Genomic DNA, 16490 nt, shown 5'->3' on the forward strand with positions numbered 1-16490 from the left:
CTATGGGCATAATTTCTTGTTTATTATTTGTGTTTGTTTAACAAAGTGATTAGTGACTGAAGATTTCCTGAAGTGAAAGGTTTCACTAATAATTGCGTACGTGCTGACTTCCAATAGTAAGAGGCTAAAATTATACACACTTTATAAAGAACTGTCTCTTTAAAAGTCAGGTCTTATTTCAGAAAGATTGCTGGTGGCTCCAATTTCATGTTCAGTCTTCTTCGGCATTTCATTGGGAGGCTGGGGTGAAACTCCTTTCTATATATATTTTTTACTCTAAGCCCCTGCTAATAAGTTATTCCAATAGATTTTCTTTACTGGATTTTCATCTTATTACAGTCTGAGTCTATTTTTCATAACTGTTTTCAACTATTTAAATTACTAAACGGAATTCTTATAGTTCTTATGATTTAAACAAAATAGTGTGGGTGTATAAACCTTTCATAAGCTACTGTCACAAACAACTTCTATTATACAGTAGTGTATAAAGTAGGTCATAGTTTGTTTGCTGAATCAACCAAGTCTCAAGCCAGAACATCAGTCCTGTGCATTAAGATGAGGGAAAATTGTGTCTGTTATCCACAATAGATGACAAAGATGCTTGAACTTAATAGCCTTAAATAGAACAGTTGTTCAATAGCAACTGTTCTGAAGATTTTTGACTATTCCACTCCCAGGAGATAACTGAAACAGTAAATGCAAATACATTCAGAGCCAGTACTTCTTTTAGCCATCCTGTGTGCCCAAACGTTGCAACACATACATAATAAACTATGTCAGATGAGCTGCATTTCCAGGGAACATGGCAAAGAAACAAATAGATAACTTTAGTGTAGTAGAAGTAGCAAGTAAAAAATCACACTTAACAGTTATGCTAGGCTCTTGAGAGCAACCCCCACCTCACTTCCAAAGAGATTAATCACTCTCTCCACTAATGCTTATTATTGTAGTGATGGTTATAGTGTCCTATGATTTAGAACATGCGACTCAAGCATAGTTTAATCGGGTTCATTCGGTATTAACAAATGAGTGATGAGACTGAAATGTAGTGCTACCAGATTCAACTGTCCTGACAGCAGAGGCCATATGACCTATGTAGATGGAAGCTGTAATACTGGAAATAAACAAGATGTGAGGTTTTGGGGTTTTTTTTGGTGGTGTTTGGTTGGTTTTTGGTTTTTTTTGTTTGTTTTTTTTAATCTTACACTGCCATAGTGTTTAGGGCCTCAGTTGCTCTGTGTCTTAGGGCTTAAAACAGGAGCTGATGTTTTACAACTATATGAAATGCTGTGATCGTGCTGCCAGTGATCATGATTGTGTTACTTCTGTGTAAACGTTATGTTGCACCTTCTTAAATTAGTGCTTATGCATATATTAGATAGTTTTCACACGTTCTGTTAGAGAAACTTGGGAGTTAAGGTGTTAGTAATTTTCATGGGAGCTGAATCCAGCCTCCTGTGAGAATGGTTTTCTTGGCACTGCGCTGAGACTGGCAGCAGTGCAATCACAACTGTGTGACTGGCATCCTCGGGCAGTTTATTTTGCCCAGTTATGTCCATACACCTTTCCTCAGCATGCAGGAGATCTCTGTAGAATGAAAAAGATGGTCTCCAGTGCGGCAGAATCAGAGTTCTGCAACAGCAGGCATCTGTCAGCGTAACCGCACACAATGACTAGGGACATAGAGGGATAAAATGGGAACTGTGCTGCTAAATTTCAACTTCTATTATGCTTTTAAGTGCAGCTGAATATAGAAATTGGTGTTTCTGTTGCTCTGAATGAATGATAGCACTCCTAAGACTCAAGTGGTTAGAATTCAGCATATGAATGGCATAGCTGCAAGCTAGATGTTCATATTGACATTTACACTATTCATTGCCTTTAGATATGTGTTGTCTTAAAGAAAAAGGCTGGATTAGCAGGTAGTGTAAAGTTGTTCTAAACTTCATGGGAGCTATGCTAATATACAAACTAAACATCTTCCTTAAGTGTTTCAAAATATTTTAAGCAAGTTAGGTCAGTTTTGAGGTGTCACAGCCTGAAAAATACATTTTTCCAATGGCAATTTCTAGTGAAAAGACTTAGCCAGGCAGCTTCTATCCCCATGTTTCCAGCTTATCAGAATCCTGAGGACATCTTACTTTTCTATCTGCATAGGAAGCAAGTATATGTTGAAAACTATTTAAATAACTGCCTGAAATGCAGATTCATGCTGACAACCTGTGCTGCCTGCTTAGTGTGACGTGATTTGAAATTGTTACGCTTCAGAAAGACAAGTGATGATAAGACACGGACGCTCCTGACTAAAATCACTGCTAGCAGCTACCTAAAGAACCTGCTCATTTTAATATGAAACAGTGCGGGGGGGGCCTGGGGTTTTTTAACTTGCTGCAATTTTTATGAGATATTTTCAAAGGCCAGCCTCATCACATCAAGGAATATTAAAGTTCAACACAATAATTTAGTATCTTGTATATGGGATATTCATAGTCACATGGGATATTTAATCCACTATGATTTTTCTCCTAAAATGCAGAAGGGTCTTGTGCCAGCACTGGGCACATAACTGCCTTGAGTGCTGTAGAACATAGGCCATATCCTGCCATTGCAGTCATATTTGGGGTTTCTAAGGTATTGTCTGTGTTCCTTATCATCATACACCTTTTTTGCTGTATGTTTCCTGTGAGCTGAGATCTTCCAGGCTGATAGCACACTGAGGACCATGAATTAGCACATGGGCCTGTTACAGCCTCATATTTTGGATACATATCAAGAGGGGTTTATTTGCTGGTTTTCAGTTGCATGCCATGGAAGGGTAACTAAGCTCTCCTAAAACTGTATGTAAAAAAGGGAGGTTTTGGCCTTCTTTGCCTCTAACATAACTTTATCAATCTATCTCCCAACAAACTTGCTTGATGTGAAATGTGTATAGTACAGATGCATCTTCTGAAGCGTAGGGAAGTAAAAAACCAGATTTTTATCTTTGTAATTTAAAAGGCAGTTTGTAAAATATTGTAAAAATTAAGAGCAGAATATGACAGCTGAAACCACAGAAGTAGACTGAGGAACCAGACTGTTGTATCAGCAGAAGAAAAACATTAGGTTAATCTGTATTACAGCATTCTGAAAAGAATACAGAGCTTTGAAAACAGCTTTCACTAGGGGGTTTAACATTTTGCTTTTATGTAGAGCTTTTGTTCATTTAGAATTGTTTATTTCAGCAAGCAACCCTGTGCTCTTTGACTGATTTTTCCCATTTCACAGACCCTTTGCAATCACATGGATGACATACTTCTTTCCACTGAGACATAGAAAAACTATTCTTCGTTGACCTTGCTTGTTGTCTTAAATGATAAAAATATATTTATATATTAGGTCAACTGTATGACTTCATCACTGACTTTTAATTGAAAATTCTTCAAAGCAAAAACCTCAAAGAGCTGCTTTAACTTCTTACTAGCAAACAACTCTGCCCTCAGCTACACATGCATAACTCCCACAGAAGGCACTGAGAACTCTGTGGAAGTATTTGAGTGCTGAAGCTGTGTCAAAACAAAAAAATGCCATGCATGGAAGAAATAGGTCTTTTAGGGTGGTGGTGGGATTTTTATTTATGTATTTATAGAACAATAGAGTACTTGCTGTGGAAGTATGGATGTTTACTTGTTTTTTTGCTTCTGTGGATGTTTTAGAAAGTTAAATATTTACTGCTTTATTTTGTATGGTTGCAGTGGGAAAGTAATTGAAAGACTCAGAAGAATACACACAAAATCATGCAACATCTTGACTTTAGTTTTCTCACCAATATCACAAAACACAGAGCTCACCTTGTGCTACTGATTTAGAAACAGTCTTAATATTACAGTTTTACATGTGAGGACCCAGCACGGCAAGACAAAATTTGGTTCTAGTTTAAGTGCATACAAATCTGTTAAAACAAATGGAATTCTGTACATTTAGCAAAAAAAATCTCGAGTCTGTGTTTATTTTGTATTCCTGAGTGCTCACTTGCAAGGGAGAGAACTCTGGGTGGAATAAATGGGGTAACACCCACATGTAGGCAAGTGTTAAGACTAAGGAAAAAGTTAATTTGGTATAAAGTGGAGTAGCTTCACTGGCTCCTGCAGAGCTGTGATGATTTACACAACCCCAGGCTCTGTTCATAACGGTCTCATTTTCAGAAATACTGTGCCTCTGCAGTTCCAGCTGAGGGCAAGGAGAGCTACAGTTGCTCTGCATTTCTGCAGGGAGAAAAAAAAGTCAAAGGCCCTTTTGTTACCACTTAGCACATGTGCTGAGAAAGGGTAAAATTAAGATGACGGTGATAGCATTCTCAGCGATCTCCTGTGTGTGGACTTAATTCCATAAGGTGTAAGCAGAACAAAAATCAGATTAGACTCTCTGCTAAGAAGCCCTCATTATTTATATTTTCTTTTTAACTGTCTTGTCAAGGATAGTCCTATTTAGGACTTTACAATTTCACAGAGAAAATATTTGCAGTTCTACTCCTAATTCCGTGGAAGTCAAACAAAGGCCTAGTTGTTTTGAGTGAAAGCATGATAAAACACAAGATACCCTCTAGCTCATGCTGTGGTTCAGCGTGGATTTCTTCCGTCACTTAAAAACTTTGTCTTCCCTGTTATACCAGTACTTTCAACCTGCATTCTTCAACCCTAGCTGTATGATCCTATCCCTTCCTTTTCACATGTATTAGCAGTTGAGCCAGTACAGGAAACTGCTGAGCCATCCGGGGAAAAAAAATTACCACTTGCATTGTTAAAAGAATTTGGCTGCTCATCTCCTTGACTGGCTCACCACAGGTTTGATAGGTGCCAAAGCTGAGGGTAAATGTGGGAGTCTGGCCAAAGGTGGAGCAATGTGGCCCTAGTCCCAAGGAACTGGTTTCCTTTAAACTTAGCTTATATGCAGAATTGCACCCCCAGTATCACCACAGGACAATGCTGTCTGTGGCACCAGTCATTTACTCTTAGGAAAAATTTTAGGTGGATTTTAACACAAAGTTAACACAAACATTGTAAGTAAATAGTAAAGCCTTTATTCTTGTTAAGAACAGCATTTTGAAAATAAAACATTTGCCCATGCTTTACAACCTTTGTAGTTTTGTATACTTATGTACAGCCATCATGATTGTCTTGAAAAACCTTTAAAGATGTACTTAATAAGATACCAGTATGCAACAATCAGCGGGAAAAAGGGTACGTTATAAAACACACATTAATACATTTAATAAATATATATTATCTATCAAAAATGAGCTTTAGCTCTCATCAATTAATAAAAAGCACCTGCTTTGTAATTCTGTAAGTTGGTAGAACAGTCCAATTGTTTTATTATAAAAGCTACAATGCTCCCTTTTGCATGGCCTTTGGTTAGACCCAGGGCGTCAAGCTCAAACAAAGCCAACCAAGATGCCTGTGTTTAGACTAAAAACAGAAACAGCTAGTTCTATTGTATTTCATGTACCTTGCTTATAGAAACAACTCTATGTATGGAGAGTGTTCTTCTGAAGATGCTACATATTTTCTGGCAGGTGTCAAACACCCCCAACTCATCTGAAAGCAGGACAGGATCTGTACAGTATGGCTTTGAACTGCTTTTCCAGCCATTGGTCAAGAGTCAGTTATTATAAATCTTGTTTCACTAATACTTTTTTCAGATGCTTTGCATTTTCATTTTTCTGCATGGAAACACCATGAGCACATAACCATCAAAGGACAACAGAGTAGCTTTTATAGTATAAAAGCTAATTATAATTAACTGAGATGCGAAAGGCTTGTGCTTACTTATGTTGTTCACAGATGCTCTACATTCTAGATAACTTTTCATAAAAGGCAAAAGTAAACAATTTGTTTACTGTAACAAAAATATAACTTAACATAAAGGTGCCTTTCTTCAATTACAGTTTTATTTGGGGCATTTTACATCACAGATGAGTGACTTACAAAAAAATGTTGCTTATTACTAATTGTATAAAGTTGGAAAATAAAGACCCTCCTAATCTATTGCCACACCTTCACCACCACAAATTAAACCCAATCCTGCTAATTTTTAATTTTGTGACTACTCCACATGACTAACCCAATGGGATAGTCCATGAGAGTAGCAGTATCAAGGATCTGGCCATATCTTTACATGAGGCCTCAAATTCTAAACAGCTTCATCAGGAGCAGGATTGGGAGCTCTATTTATCAATTCAGTCACATCTAGAAAAAGAAAAAAACATTTCTTAAGATAACTATATCTTGTACAGATTTTGTCCAAGGTCTGTAAAATCTGTCTTAGAATTCATAAATCTTGGCTGTAGCATGAAAAAAGAAAGCTGTCGTACCATTTGTGCCATGGTCATCTTACATGTTTTTACAATAGAGTTTTATGAGGGTTTCTTCCTTTTAATTGTTTTTTAAAAGCAAAATTCTGCAGGCAAGTGATACTAATAGCTTTTTTAATTTTTCCGAATGATGCAGCTTCTGGGTAACTATCATTATCTTAAAATACTATCTTATTTGATCAAAGCTTTGCTTAAACAAAATGTATTTTGAAGTCACTGGATAGCATGCAATATCCACCCCTACCCTATTTGGTTACTAAGGCCATCTAGTTAGTTACAAAATAAAATAAGCAATCCTTAAAACAAGCACATGCTTCCTTTGCCTTGAGGAAGAAAGGGCAGGGGGGAGCTAACATGCTCCTTTACTCATGCATTAGAGGAAAACATTGCTTCTGGAAGAGAAGGGCTTTGAAAGTAAACTGCATAAGATGATCATGGCAAGAATGGCAATATATATTTTTTCCATATATATATACACATATATATCTGTGTGCAACACTTAGGGACTGGTCTTGCAGCCTGTGTTCTTGCATGTAGACCCACTGGTGTCTGGGACTACTTGTGGGAGTACAAGTCTGCAGGACTAGGTTCCTAATTCAGTAGAAATGGAGGTACATGAAGAATCAGGAAGACTCTTGAAAAATAAAAAGCTTGTCTTTCTTCTGCAGTGTACAGCAAGTAACTTCTTTCACTGAAGCTACTAAGCTATTCAGTTATTTGTACATCATATTTTTTTAGTTTGAAAATATATTCTTTTATTACAGCATATGCAAAGTTTAATTGTTATATATTTCCTATGCCCTCAAGTAAAAACAATTAGCTTTTAGTATCAAGGAAAGCTAAGGTTAACATTGGCCAAACAGTGAGGATACAATGATGTTCTCAATGTCCGATATGTATTAAATGTTAAATGAAGGAATGACTGCTTAAACATAATGAAAAACGATGGCACAAACAATGGGCAATGGGAACCTTTTAAATAACCTGGAGAGAACAAAGATAAAAAGCTTTGACAAAATCTGCTTTGCATCAACTCAGAAAAGTGGAGGGGGAGAGTAGGGAAGAAACCACTTTAAACTAAACGAAACCAACAACAAACCATCTCCAGCACGGAGATTCTACGAGCTAGGCACTAAATTGCACAACCACATTTAAATGCACAAACAACTGCAGTCAAGGGGACGACTCGTATGAACAGGATTTAGAAAAGGAGGACTCGACCCTATCTGTTGCTGAGTTTCTCCTGAAAGGTGGTCAGTACTTCTCAGCTGCCACTGTTCTCCTGGTGACCAGATTAGCCCAACAGAGCAGGCTGGCTCGGGCACTACAGTGGGCTACCTTCAATCCACCACCACAACAAACTCCTAATGACAAACTCAAGTCATGTTCTCTCCCCAGCTAAGTCCTTGCAGAAGTATATCCATGCAAGGCTTCACTTCATGGCTTTGTCTGCAGGAGACGGGAGCGTGCGTGGCTCTTTGCTCGCAGCCGGGCCTGCGGACGGAATAACGGGGAATCGGTCCCACAGGCCCGAGGAGAGCTGCCTCCGTCCTGGACCTGTGCTTTTCCTCTCTGCCTCAAGAAGCTCCATAACTTGCATGAAATGTGCATAGATCTTTTATCCCTCCGGAGCTGCATTTCCTACACCAGCTTTTTAAAGAGAAGAGTATCAGCCTACAGCATAATGGTAATTTAGTTGCCACAAAGTGACAATGCTTGACTACACATGATGCTACAGTGACTGTACAGTACAGCTAGATAATGAACCAAACAAGGTACTTCTCATGACAATTGAAATGAAGGGAAAAGGAGCAAAATGGAAAGAAATCCTGCATGTTTTCAGACTGGAGTGGCAGTCTCTTGTGGCAACATTAACTGAGTTTAGGTGAGAGGAGGGTATTTTGCAAGCAACTGGCAACCAACAAAACCAGGCCTGCCTCGCACACTAGTTACAGACAGAAGAATATCTTACATTTCAGAACACAATATCCTCCGCTTCCAATTTAAGGTGTGCCTACTTCTATTTTAAATTCGATTCAGATTCAGTTTCACAATTTTGTTTTTGCAGTTGTCAGTTATCAGTTCAATGGTGTTCACATTTAGGCAAAATCCTCTGTAGGATTTCGAAAGCTCCTGGATGTTTTGTTGCTTTGTTCTGGTACTGTTATGGATTCCTCCCTCAAAGACACACTGCCAGGAAACAACATCTGCAACAAGGATACTTATTCTCTACAGCCTACAGCCTTTCACCAGAGGTGTCGTCCGGTGTAACTTGGCGGAGCAGTTGGTATCTGGAAACAAGGATAATAAACCCATAACTGAGAGATCTAGTCTGTTCAAAAATCAGTGTTATCATTCTACATGTAGGTACATGACAGCTTTCCAGACAGTAGTTTCAGAGCAAAGTGATACAAAGAATCTCATCTTCCACCCATACAGTACATTTACCTCTCTGTAAAAAACATTACTATAGATAAACATTAATCTCTCATTTTACTATCTGATATTCTCCACTGAGCTTTGTATCCACCTCAAAACAAAGCAAAACAAACAAAAAACCAAACTCAAAACAAATTCTCTAGCTTCTCATCCTTAAACTACCTTTTCCCTGAGCTGCATATTCTGGTCTCAGAAAACGTAGGCATAGATGAATCCAAGCATCAGGAACAGATGAGTCCGAACATCAGAAGGATGCAATTCATTACTGACAGCAAAGCACAAGCCTCTTCAGTTTATTCAAGTTGGTATGTTTCCCACTGTCTTACCCACACAGGAGAATCCTTGTATCTAGTGCCTCCTGTTCACTAAAATCAACTGAAACCTTGCTTATTTAAAAACAAAAAGAGATCTGCAATCAGTTCACATCATTTGGTTTTGAATGTAGAGGTTGTGTCATGGAATCAGCTCATGATTCAAAATAAAGAAAACCCAATTCACATGAGTATAAACTGACTCATGGGTAGATTTTTAAGAAGCATGTAGGTATGCATGAGAAATATGGGGATGAAAAATCTTTTTCAACAGTATGCCTGCTATATGAAATATCTTCAAGTGCAAATTACACATCATGTGCAAAATGTTTAGAAAGTCTGTTTGGCATCAGAACACTAAGCCATTCTTACAACAACCAGGCTGCAGAAAAACAGGTCTATCAGGAACGGCATGCCAAAGTGTTGTCTAAGAAAGAAAAATCAATGCTATTAACACTAAAATAGGCTACATTCCTCTCTTATGAACCTTTTCCCCAGGTGACATACACATCTGTAACTTACTTACAAAAAGTTACATACATCTTACAAGAAAATAGAAGATTTGTGTGAGACCACCACTATCTGCAACAATGATTCTTATTTAATGTATTGGCCTGTAAACATTTGTGTGACTTGCATCATCTTGAAAAGAAAAATAATAAGGTTAAAAATCTTGTCACTTAATAGTTATGTTAAATACTTTAACAAATTTAATTGGAAAGGGCCATTGAGTCTCACCAAAGAGTTTGATTCACTCAAGCTACACTTCAAAATGTGAATGGCCAAGTAAAGAAATGGAAAATACTTTGTAATTACATCTTTTCTAGAGGGAGGGGAAGCATTACATGCACTCTTGCTGCTGGAATTTTCACTGACAGCTTTCCCCCCTGCTATGAATAAGCTAGAAGTGGGTTTTTCAGTTAACAGTGGTTGTGTGTATCGGTGCATATCAACGATTTCTAACATTGTCACATTTTGATACTTACAGTCCCACCATTTAGCACAACTGCCATCTCAGTTGGCTGATAAACATTGCTTCTGAAGGGAGCACTAGGTCTGCTGCCCAGGCTGCCGTTGCGGAACCCGGCCGTCCTCAGCGCTGTTAGAACAGAGAGATCCTTCTTAGCAACACAGTGACTGCTGCACAGCGCCTTCCAAAGCATCAAAAGCACCTTGCCTCCAGTTCAGTTATTGAGAACTTTGCCATTGGTTTTACCTTTCATGCTGCTATACTGTTTTCACATTGCTTTTGAACAGCAGTTTTTCTGGTATAGCTGGGAACTGATCTTAGAACAATGAGTTTTACGCAGAAGTTTGCTGTGGAATGGGAAAAAAATGCATTGGAACCAATTTTTTTTATGTTTGCGTAGTCTCATTTCAATAGGAGTTAAATGTCTTCAGTTGCCAAACCTTTGATGTATCTTGTGTGGTCTATTCTGCAAAGTGCTTACTGTGTTGGTCGGAGTACTGTGGGGTTAAGTAAAATGGTATATTACATTTTGCTTTCTGTCAAATTCAAAGGACAGAGATCCAAAACATTGCTGGAGCCAGTAAGCAAGCTCACAACTCCCCTGAGCATTACTTCAGCATGAACTAGCATATAAGGATTTTCCAGATGTTTCAGATTATATTTACTCTGAGAACCTAGAAATACAAAGTAAATATTGCTTTTATTTAGCTTAAACATGGCAAATGACTGAAGCACAAGAGAAGATACTGATTCTCCTTCTGAATATTTATACCAGAAATACATCAGTTTCTCCATTAATTTTAGCAGAAGTTTGGATTCAAGATGTCTGTTCTGAAAGAGAGAGATGCACAGTTAGAGATATACTTCTTTCTCTCTAGACCAGTACCGGGAACTGGCAAATACAAACTCTCTTTCTGCTTCAGGGGTAAATCCCTGAATTTAGATGTGGCCAAGGAACAAAGCTCGTTTATCCATGAGACTTGTGTAGTTACAACAGGCAGTACTCGTCTGTGAGCTGGGAAATAGAAACACACCTAGCTCAGGCACCTGGGGAAAGAATTTCTCTTAGATTCAACGAGTACCAGAGCTGCTTAGGCTTGGGCTTCTCATCAGCTGTGGCATTCTCCATTTCACATCCAGATTTTTCATGTGTAAGGCAAATTCTCTTTGTCTTACAGAAGCTGCTGTACTAGCGTGCAATGCACTTTCAGAGAGCACCAAGAACTCAATTAAGTTGCTTTTTTCCAAGGTTTCTAAATGCTTTACTAACATATTTACAAGACACAGGTGTGAAAATAACTCTTCTAAGTAGATATTTTAACTTACCTACCATATGTGTATTAAAATCACAGAATTGTATGTTGTTTAAATGATGCTTAAATGAATTTAAAATAGTTTTGCTTTATTAATGCTTAATTATATTCTTGGAATACACCACACCAGCTCTTGTTGTTATGTATACCTTGGAGGTACATTTTGCTAAGACAGACAGAAATTAGGAGAACATATGCTTGTATATATATTTAAACATGTAGTTTAAAGGTTGTTCAGATACTTAAAATGATGCTTAAAATCTTAAAAAAAAAAAAGAATAATAGCAAAATTACTAAATTACTTTATACAAGTATTAATGGAAATAACAAGAATTAATGGAAAATATGTTAATCCAAGCATGTTTTCTATTTAAAGTGAACTACGTACTAAACCAAATCTAGTCAAGGAACTAAGAGGTGTTTTCTGGTTATCACGTCTTCCAGAATCTTACAACAAGTAGATCTTATATTCATAAATATAATTCTTAAGTATAATTTAAGAAAGTACCTTTCTAAACTCTTAATGATAAATTCTTGAATTGAGGTTAATTAAATGAATAAAAGAAGAGAACATTCTCTACATACTTGCAGAGAGCCAACTGCAAATAGATTCCAGGTGCTTGGCCACTGACAACCATCAGTACAGTGATCTGACTTCATTACACTTCAGCAGCCATAAAATGTGACTTGAATATTATTACCTGTATTTACTTTAAGTCTACCATACTAACAAGTTTTATCTCCAAATTCTGTTGTCCTAAGTCTGTACCTAAAGAACTGCTGCAAAGGAATAATCATCTGTTTTGAGTTATTGAAAATGTATGTATCCTTCTCCCACATGCCACAGGAATAGGAATGACATGTACTTATTATGATAAATATTAATAAGGGCATCAAATAAGGAAATCTATTTTGTATTGTACTGTGTAAGACTCAGAAAAGCTTAAAACAGAACATAAGTTGCACTATAATAGACACTATGATGAGTTTCTAGATATCATATGTCTATCCATTTCACTAAAAAATTTAAGCACTGAATTATTAGATTAAAAAGGACCTTCCAGTTCTTCTTTAAAATGTATGCATGAATGGGAATAATACAGACTGAAAGGTCCAGTTTTGTTCTTAGATCTGCCTTAGTCAGAAATAGCTCCACTGAAGCCACTGCAGTTACCTTACTATGAAATTAATTTGATGGGGGATGGAGGACAATTGAAAAAAAAAAAAAGACTGCTTTTACAGTCCCTGGTGAAACTGCCTCTGCTGCTCTGGAACATTAGTAATAAACAAGCAGTTTTTTATCCATGTGAATTCTTTTTTTGTTTTACCACTGCCCTTGTTCTATACTTACAGAACTTACCCTTTTTCTGTTCAAAGCTTCCATACTAGAAGGAGACCTTTAAAGTTCTTGCTAAATCACTTAGAAGAAAAATGCCTTTCTGACCTGAGACTGTGCCAAACAAGAGTGTTATTTTCCTCCATGTCTGCTGTATATCCAGAGGAAGCATCAAACCCAGAAGAAATCAAAGATGCATAAAGCTGAACAAGAAGGTGAAGTGCCTAGACAGTGTGCCCTTGGCCTTCATTTGGGGGCTGCCAAAGCAAGATGGCAACTACTGGCTGGGGTACCGAAGCCCTCTTCTCAATTAGAGTGAATAAAAAGCAGTGTGACTAGTAACAAAGTCCTTAATCCAACTGTGGGACAGCACCAGACTGCAACTGGCATGACAGAACACCAGCAGGCTCCTGCTTCCCACCACTGGGAAGCGTCCCTGCATATTTTCTGATACAGGTTAGATGTTCAGCAGTGGGCTGGATCTCTTAAGCAACCAGTTGTTGCTGGCCCTTTCAGTAATAGTTCAAAAACATGTTCACTGCAAATTTTAATGATGTGTCATCACGTATTGTTCTGTCACCGAACAGCTATGACAGGGAAAGCAGCCATTACCTTGAACCCTCTGTCTGTGGGTGCTCTGTTCAGACATTAAAGCCTTCAGAACAAAGGCTGTCTTTGAACTTGCCTATAAGCCACTTTGCATTTTTTTCCCCCACAGTGTCACAAAGTGGCACTAAATCCCATTTTAATTGAAATATAATTAATAGTAATTCTTTTGTTGCTCAAGAGGCCGAACATTTTGCAACAGAGCACTTAATTTTTTTCTTGCATTTTTGAAAAATATTTCATATTAAATGCTGTTAGCTGATAATGACAAAAACTATTATCTAAACTATTTTAAAATAGAGGCTATTTTTTTCCAGGGTTATTTTTTTTTTGTCTTTCAGTGTTTGCTTCGCATTTGAAATTGTTCAGTTTTTCAATAAAAAACAACATGCAGAAGAATCATTTGAACCAAGCAGATGTACTTTTTCTATTGTATTTTTTCCACTTATTTCCCCCTATCAGCTTACACCTTAACAAAAACTGTAGAAGGGAACAATGTGCAAAATATGGCATTTGCAATGACCCTTGTCTTGAACACCTGAAAAATGCCTCATACAGATGATTTTTTTGGCTACTACAGGAAAATATAGCTCTCTATACGAAATTCTTACCTGCATTATGTTCATCCATTGAAAAGGCTTTATTTTCCATGTAGCTCCGAGGAAGCTGTATATCTTCCTCAAAAGCAGTTTCACGCATCCTTGGCTGTGAAGTATCAAAATAATTGGGAGTATTTTCCTGCTGTGATGGAAGGATGGTACAGTGGACCTCTGGGATGGCATGAAAAATAACAAACACCCAACCACTGGACACCAGTGCAATAGCAAGAGTGGGGTCACTCCATTTGTCTCTTCTCTTTAGCTCAGCATTACCAAAGAGGTACATAGTCATCCAGGCTACCCAAATTAGAATGGAAAAAAAAAGTGTTATAATGAGGCATACTCCATTTTTCTTCCATTTCTTAAACTTTCCACAGAGAGTGAAAAGAGAAAATCCCATAGTAAATACCATGAGGAACATAACGTAAATCAAAGCCATAGCAAAATCCATTGGCTCGTAGCTGCAGGCCAACTTGTTATCCCTGACAACTGTCAGTATTAACCACTCGGTTGCAATAATGACCTGGACAAGCATCAGGCAGATTGCCACACCAGCTAGATGCCAGCCAGATGGACTCTTTCCATGTCGAACTAGTCTACGAAGTCTCCAGGCTTGAGCTAGCAAGCACGAGAAGCACAAAGCAAAGATAACTCCCCACAGAAATCTTCGAGTCGAGCACACCATTTCATCTTCTTGTATGATGAAAGCAAACGTCAGCCCAAACAGTCCGAGAGTCCCAAAAAGAAAGAGAAAGTGCATTCCCAGGGGGCTCTTCTTCTCCTTGTCCTTGATGAAGGGCAGCCTCACCAGCAAAATCAGCATCAGCAGTAACGTGGTCAGCACACCTGCCCCCGCAACGGCCTCCACAACTATTCCCCAGATGGCATCCAGGTCGCACAGGTAGACGTACTGAGGGAGGAGATCCAGTCCACACCCTCTAGACGTGCTTGAGTTTTCAGAAGAGCCATAGCTGATCACGAAGAGGAGGAAGAAACCAATCACCAGGTAGGTTTTCATTTTTCTGTAGGAGACAACAAAATATTCATTGGTTTAGCTACAGTTCACTTTGTAGGATTTCACAGGTTGTTTCAATTGGTCCTGTTTGCTGGGGGTTTTTTCACTGGATTTGCAGCTGGCATAGCCTATCCCTAGTGCCCTCCCAGAAAGCTGCTTTTGCCTGTTGTACTCACAATACAAACTGACTCATTTTTGTGTTTGCACGGATTAGAAACAACATTTCCAAACACTGCCCCTCCAAACAGGCTAAAACACAACCAGAAGAAATTACGTATCCTGTTGCAAAATCATATGATATCTACAGTACCTTATTGCTCAAATTCGGCTGTTTGAAGTACATGTAAATTGCTGTGCCTGTTGCAGGGGTAAGTTGTATCAGACTGTTTCACAGCCTTGCTCCTTTTACTGGAATAAGGGCAGTCAAACCCACTTTGTTTAACGATAGAGCAGTCCCAGGAAAATAACCTTTATGCTTTTTTTTAAAAGAAAAATCTTGTTTTCATGCTCAATCAGTAATAAGCAGTTATAATATTCACTTCTTTCATCCTCTTCCAAAGCCCAGGTATTAGATTGCATTTGGCTGGCTAGAGAAGTCATATATTCTGTGACAATGGTACACACAGGCCGTGTCATCAATCAGCTAATCAAAAATGAATGACTCGTTGTACTTCGTAGCAAGTCTAAAGCCATTCAAAGGAAACATCAAAAAGCAGAGCATCACTTTCCCTGATCCAGACAATGAACAATGGTAAACTCTCTAGGAACACAACACGTCCCACTCGCCATCGGGACAAAAAACCTGGATGGATCCCAATTTAAGTTTTAAGAAGAACACAGGTTAGGTGATTTTAAAAGATACATGCTATGAGATTTGGTTTTATTAAGCAAAACACTGCAAAGAAGATTGTTAAAAATGTAACCTTTATGTGAAGAGTTTGGCCCAGTGAAAGCTGCCCTGTGAGGGCAGTCTGAAGTAAACACTGCTGTACCAGAAGTGAAACCTGATGCTGTTAACCTTCACTTGCATGAAAACGTTCAGAGTAAGACTTGCATTTGTATGGTATGACCATACAGTAGAAACCCACCATATAAACATGCAATAATAGACATACAGCTCATGTGACGTGTTTAAGACAAAGCAAGAAGCAGGGAAACCATGGTAGCTCTTTGTAAGTTAGACAAAGAGCCCCAAATGATTACCCATCTAAAGATACTTCATAAATCAGAAGTGCATTTAGGGAAAACATCAAAATGTTTAATGAGAGCCGAGAATGGTTTAAAGTAACAGTGCAATGTTGTTGTATTGAACGTGATCAGTCAAAACCAATACAAAATCTATTTACACAGACTAGCCAAAACAGCAGAGAGTCACCTGCAGCTGAAAACTGTGGGTTTTCTTCCTGTGCATCACAGTCCTGTAATTATCAAAGTTAAATCTTAAGGATCTCAATCTTCAAACTAATGTCCATTCACCTTTCACTGAATAATGACCAATGCCCATTTTCAGCCTCTGCCAGGTGACAGATGATGATGGAAATTATGCTTTTTC

At 38.1% G+C, this 16490-nt stretch overlaps 1 protein-coding gene across 1 annotated transcript; it reads right to left on the reverse strand.

Moving 5' to 3' along the window:
• Positions 1-8595: 8595 nt before the first annotated feature.
• GPRC5B (G protein-coupled receptor, class C, group 5, member B) lies at positions 8596-14941 on the reverse strand. Its single transcript, XM_008936206.1, has 3 exons — positions 13936-14941; positions 10086-10198; positions 8596-8640 (listed from the first exon to the last, which is right to left on the reverse strand). The coding sequence occupies exons 1-3, from the start codon at positions 14939-14941 to the stop codon at positions 8596-8598; spliced, it is 1164 nt and encodes a 387-aa protein (XP_008934454.1).
• Positions 14942-16490: the final 1549 nt, after the last annotated feature.

The sequence above is a fragment of the Merops nubicus genome, unplaced genomic scaffold (genome assembly GCF_000691845.1).
Source record: "Merops nubicus isolate BGI_N331 unplaced genomic scaffold, ASM69184v1 scaffold19402, whole genome shotgun sequence".
In the NCBI taxonomy this organism is placed as follows: Eukaryota; Metazoa; Chordata; class Aves; order Coraciiformes; family Meropidae; genus Merops; species Merops nubicus.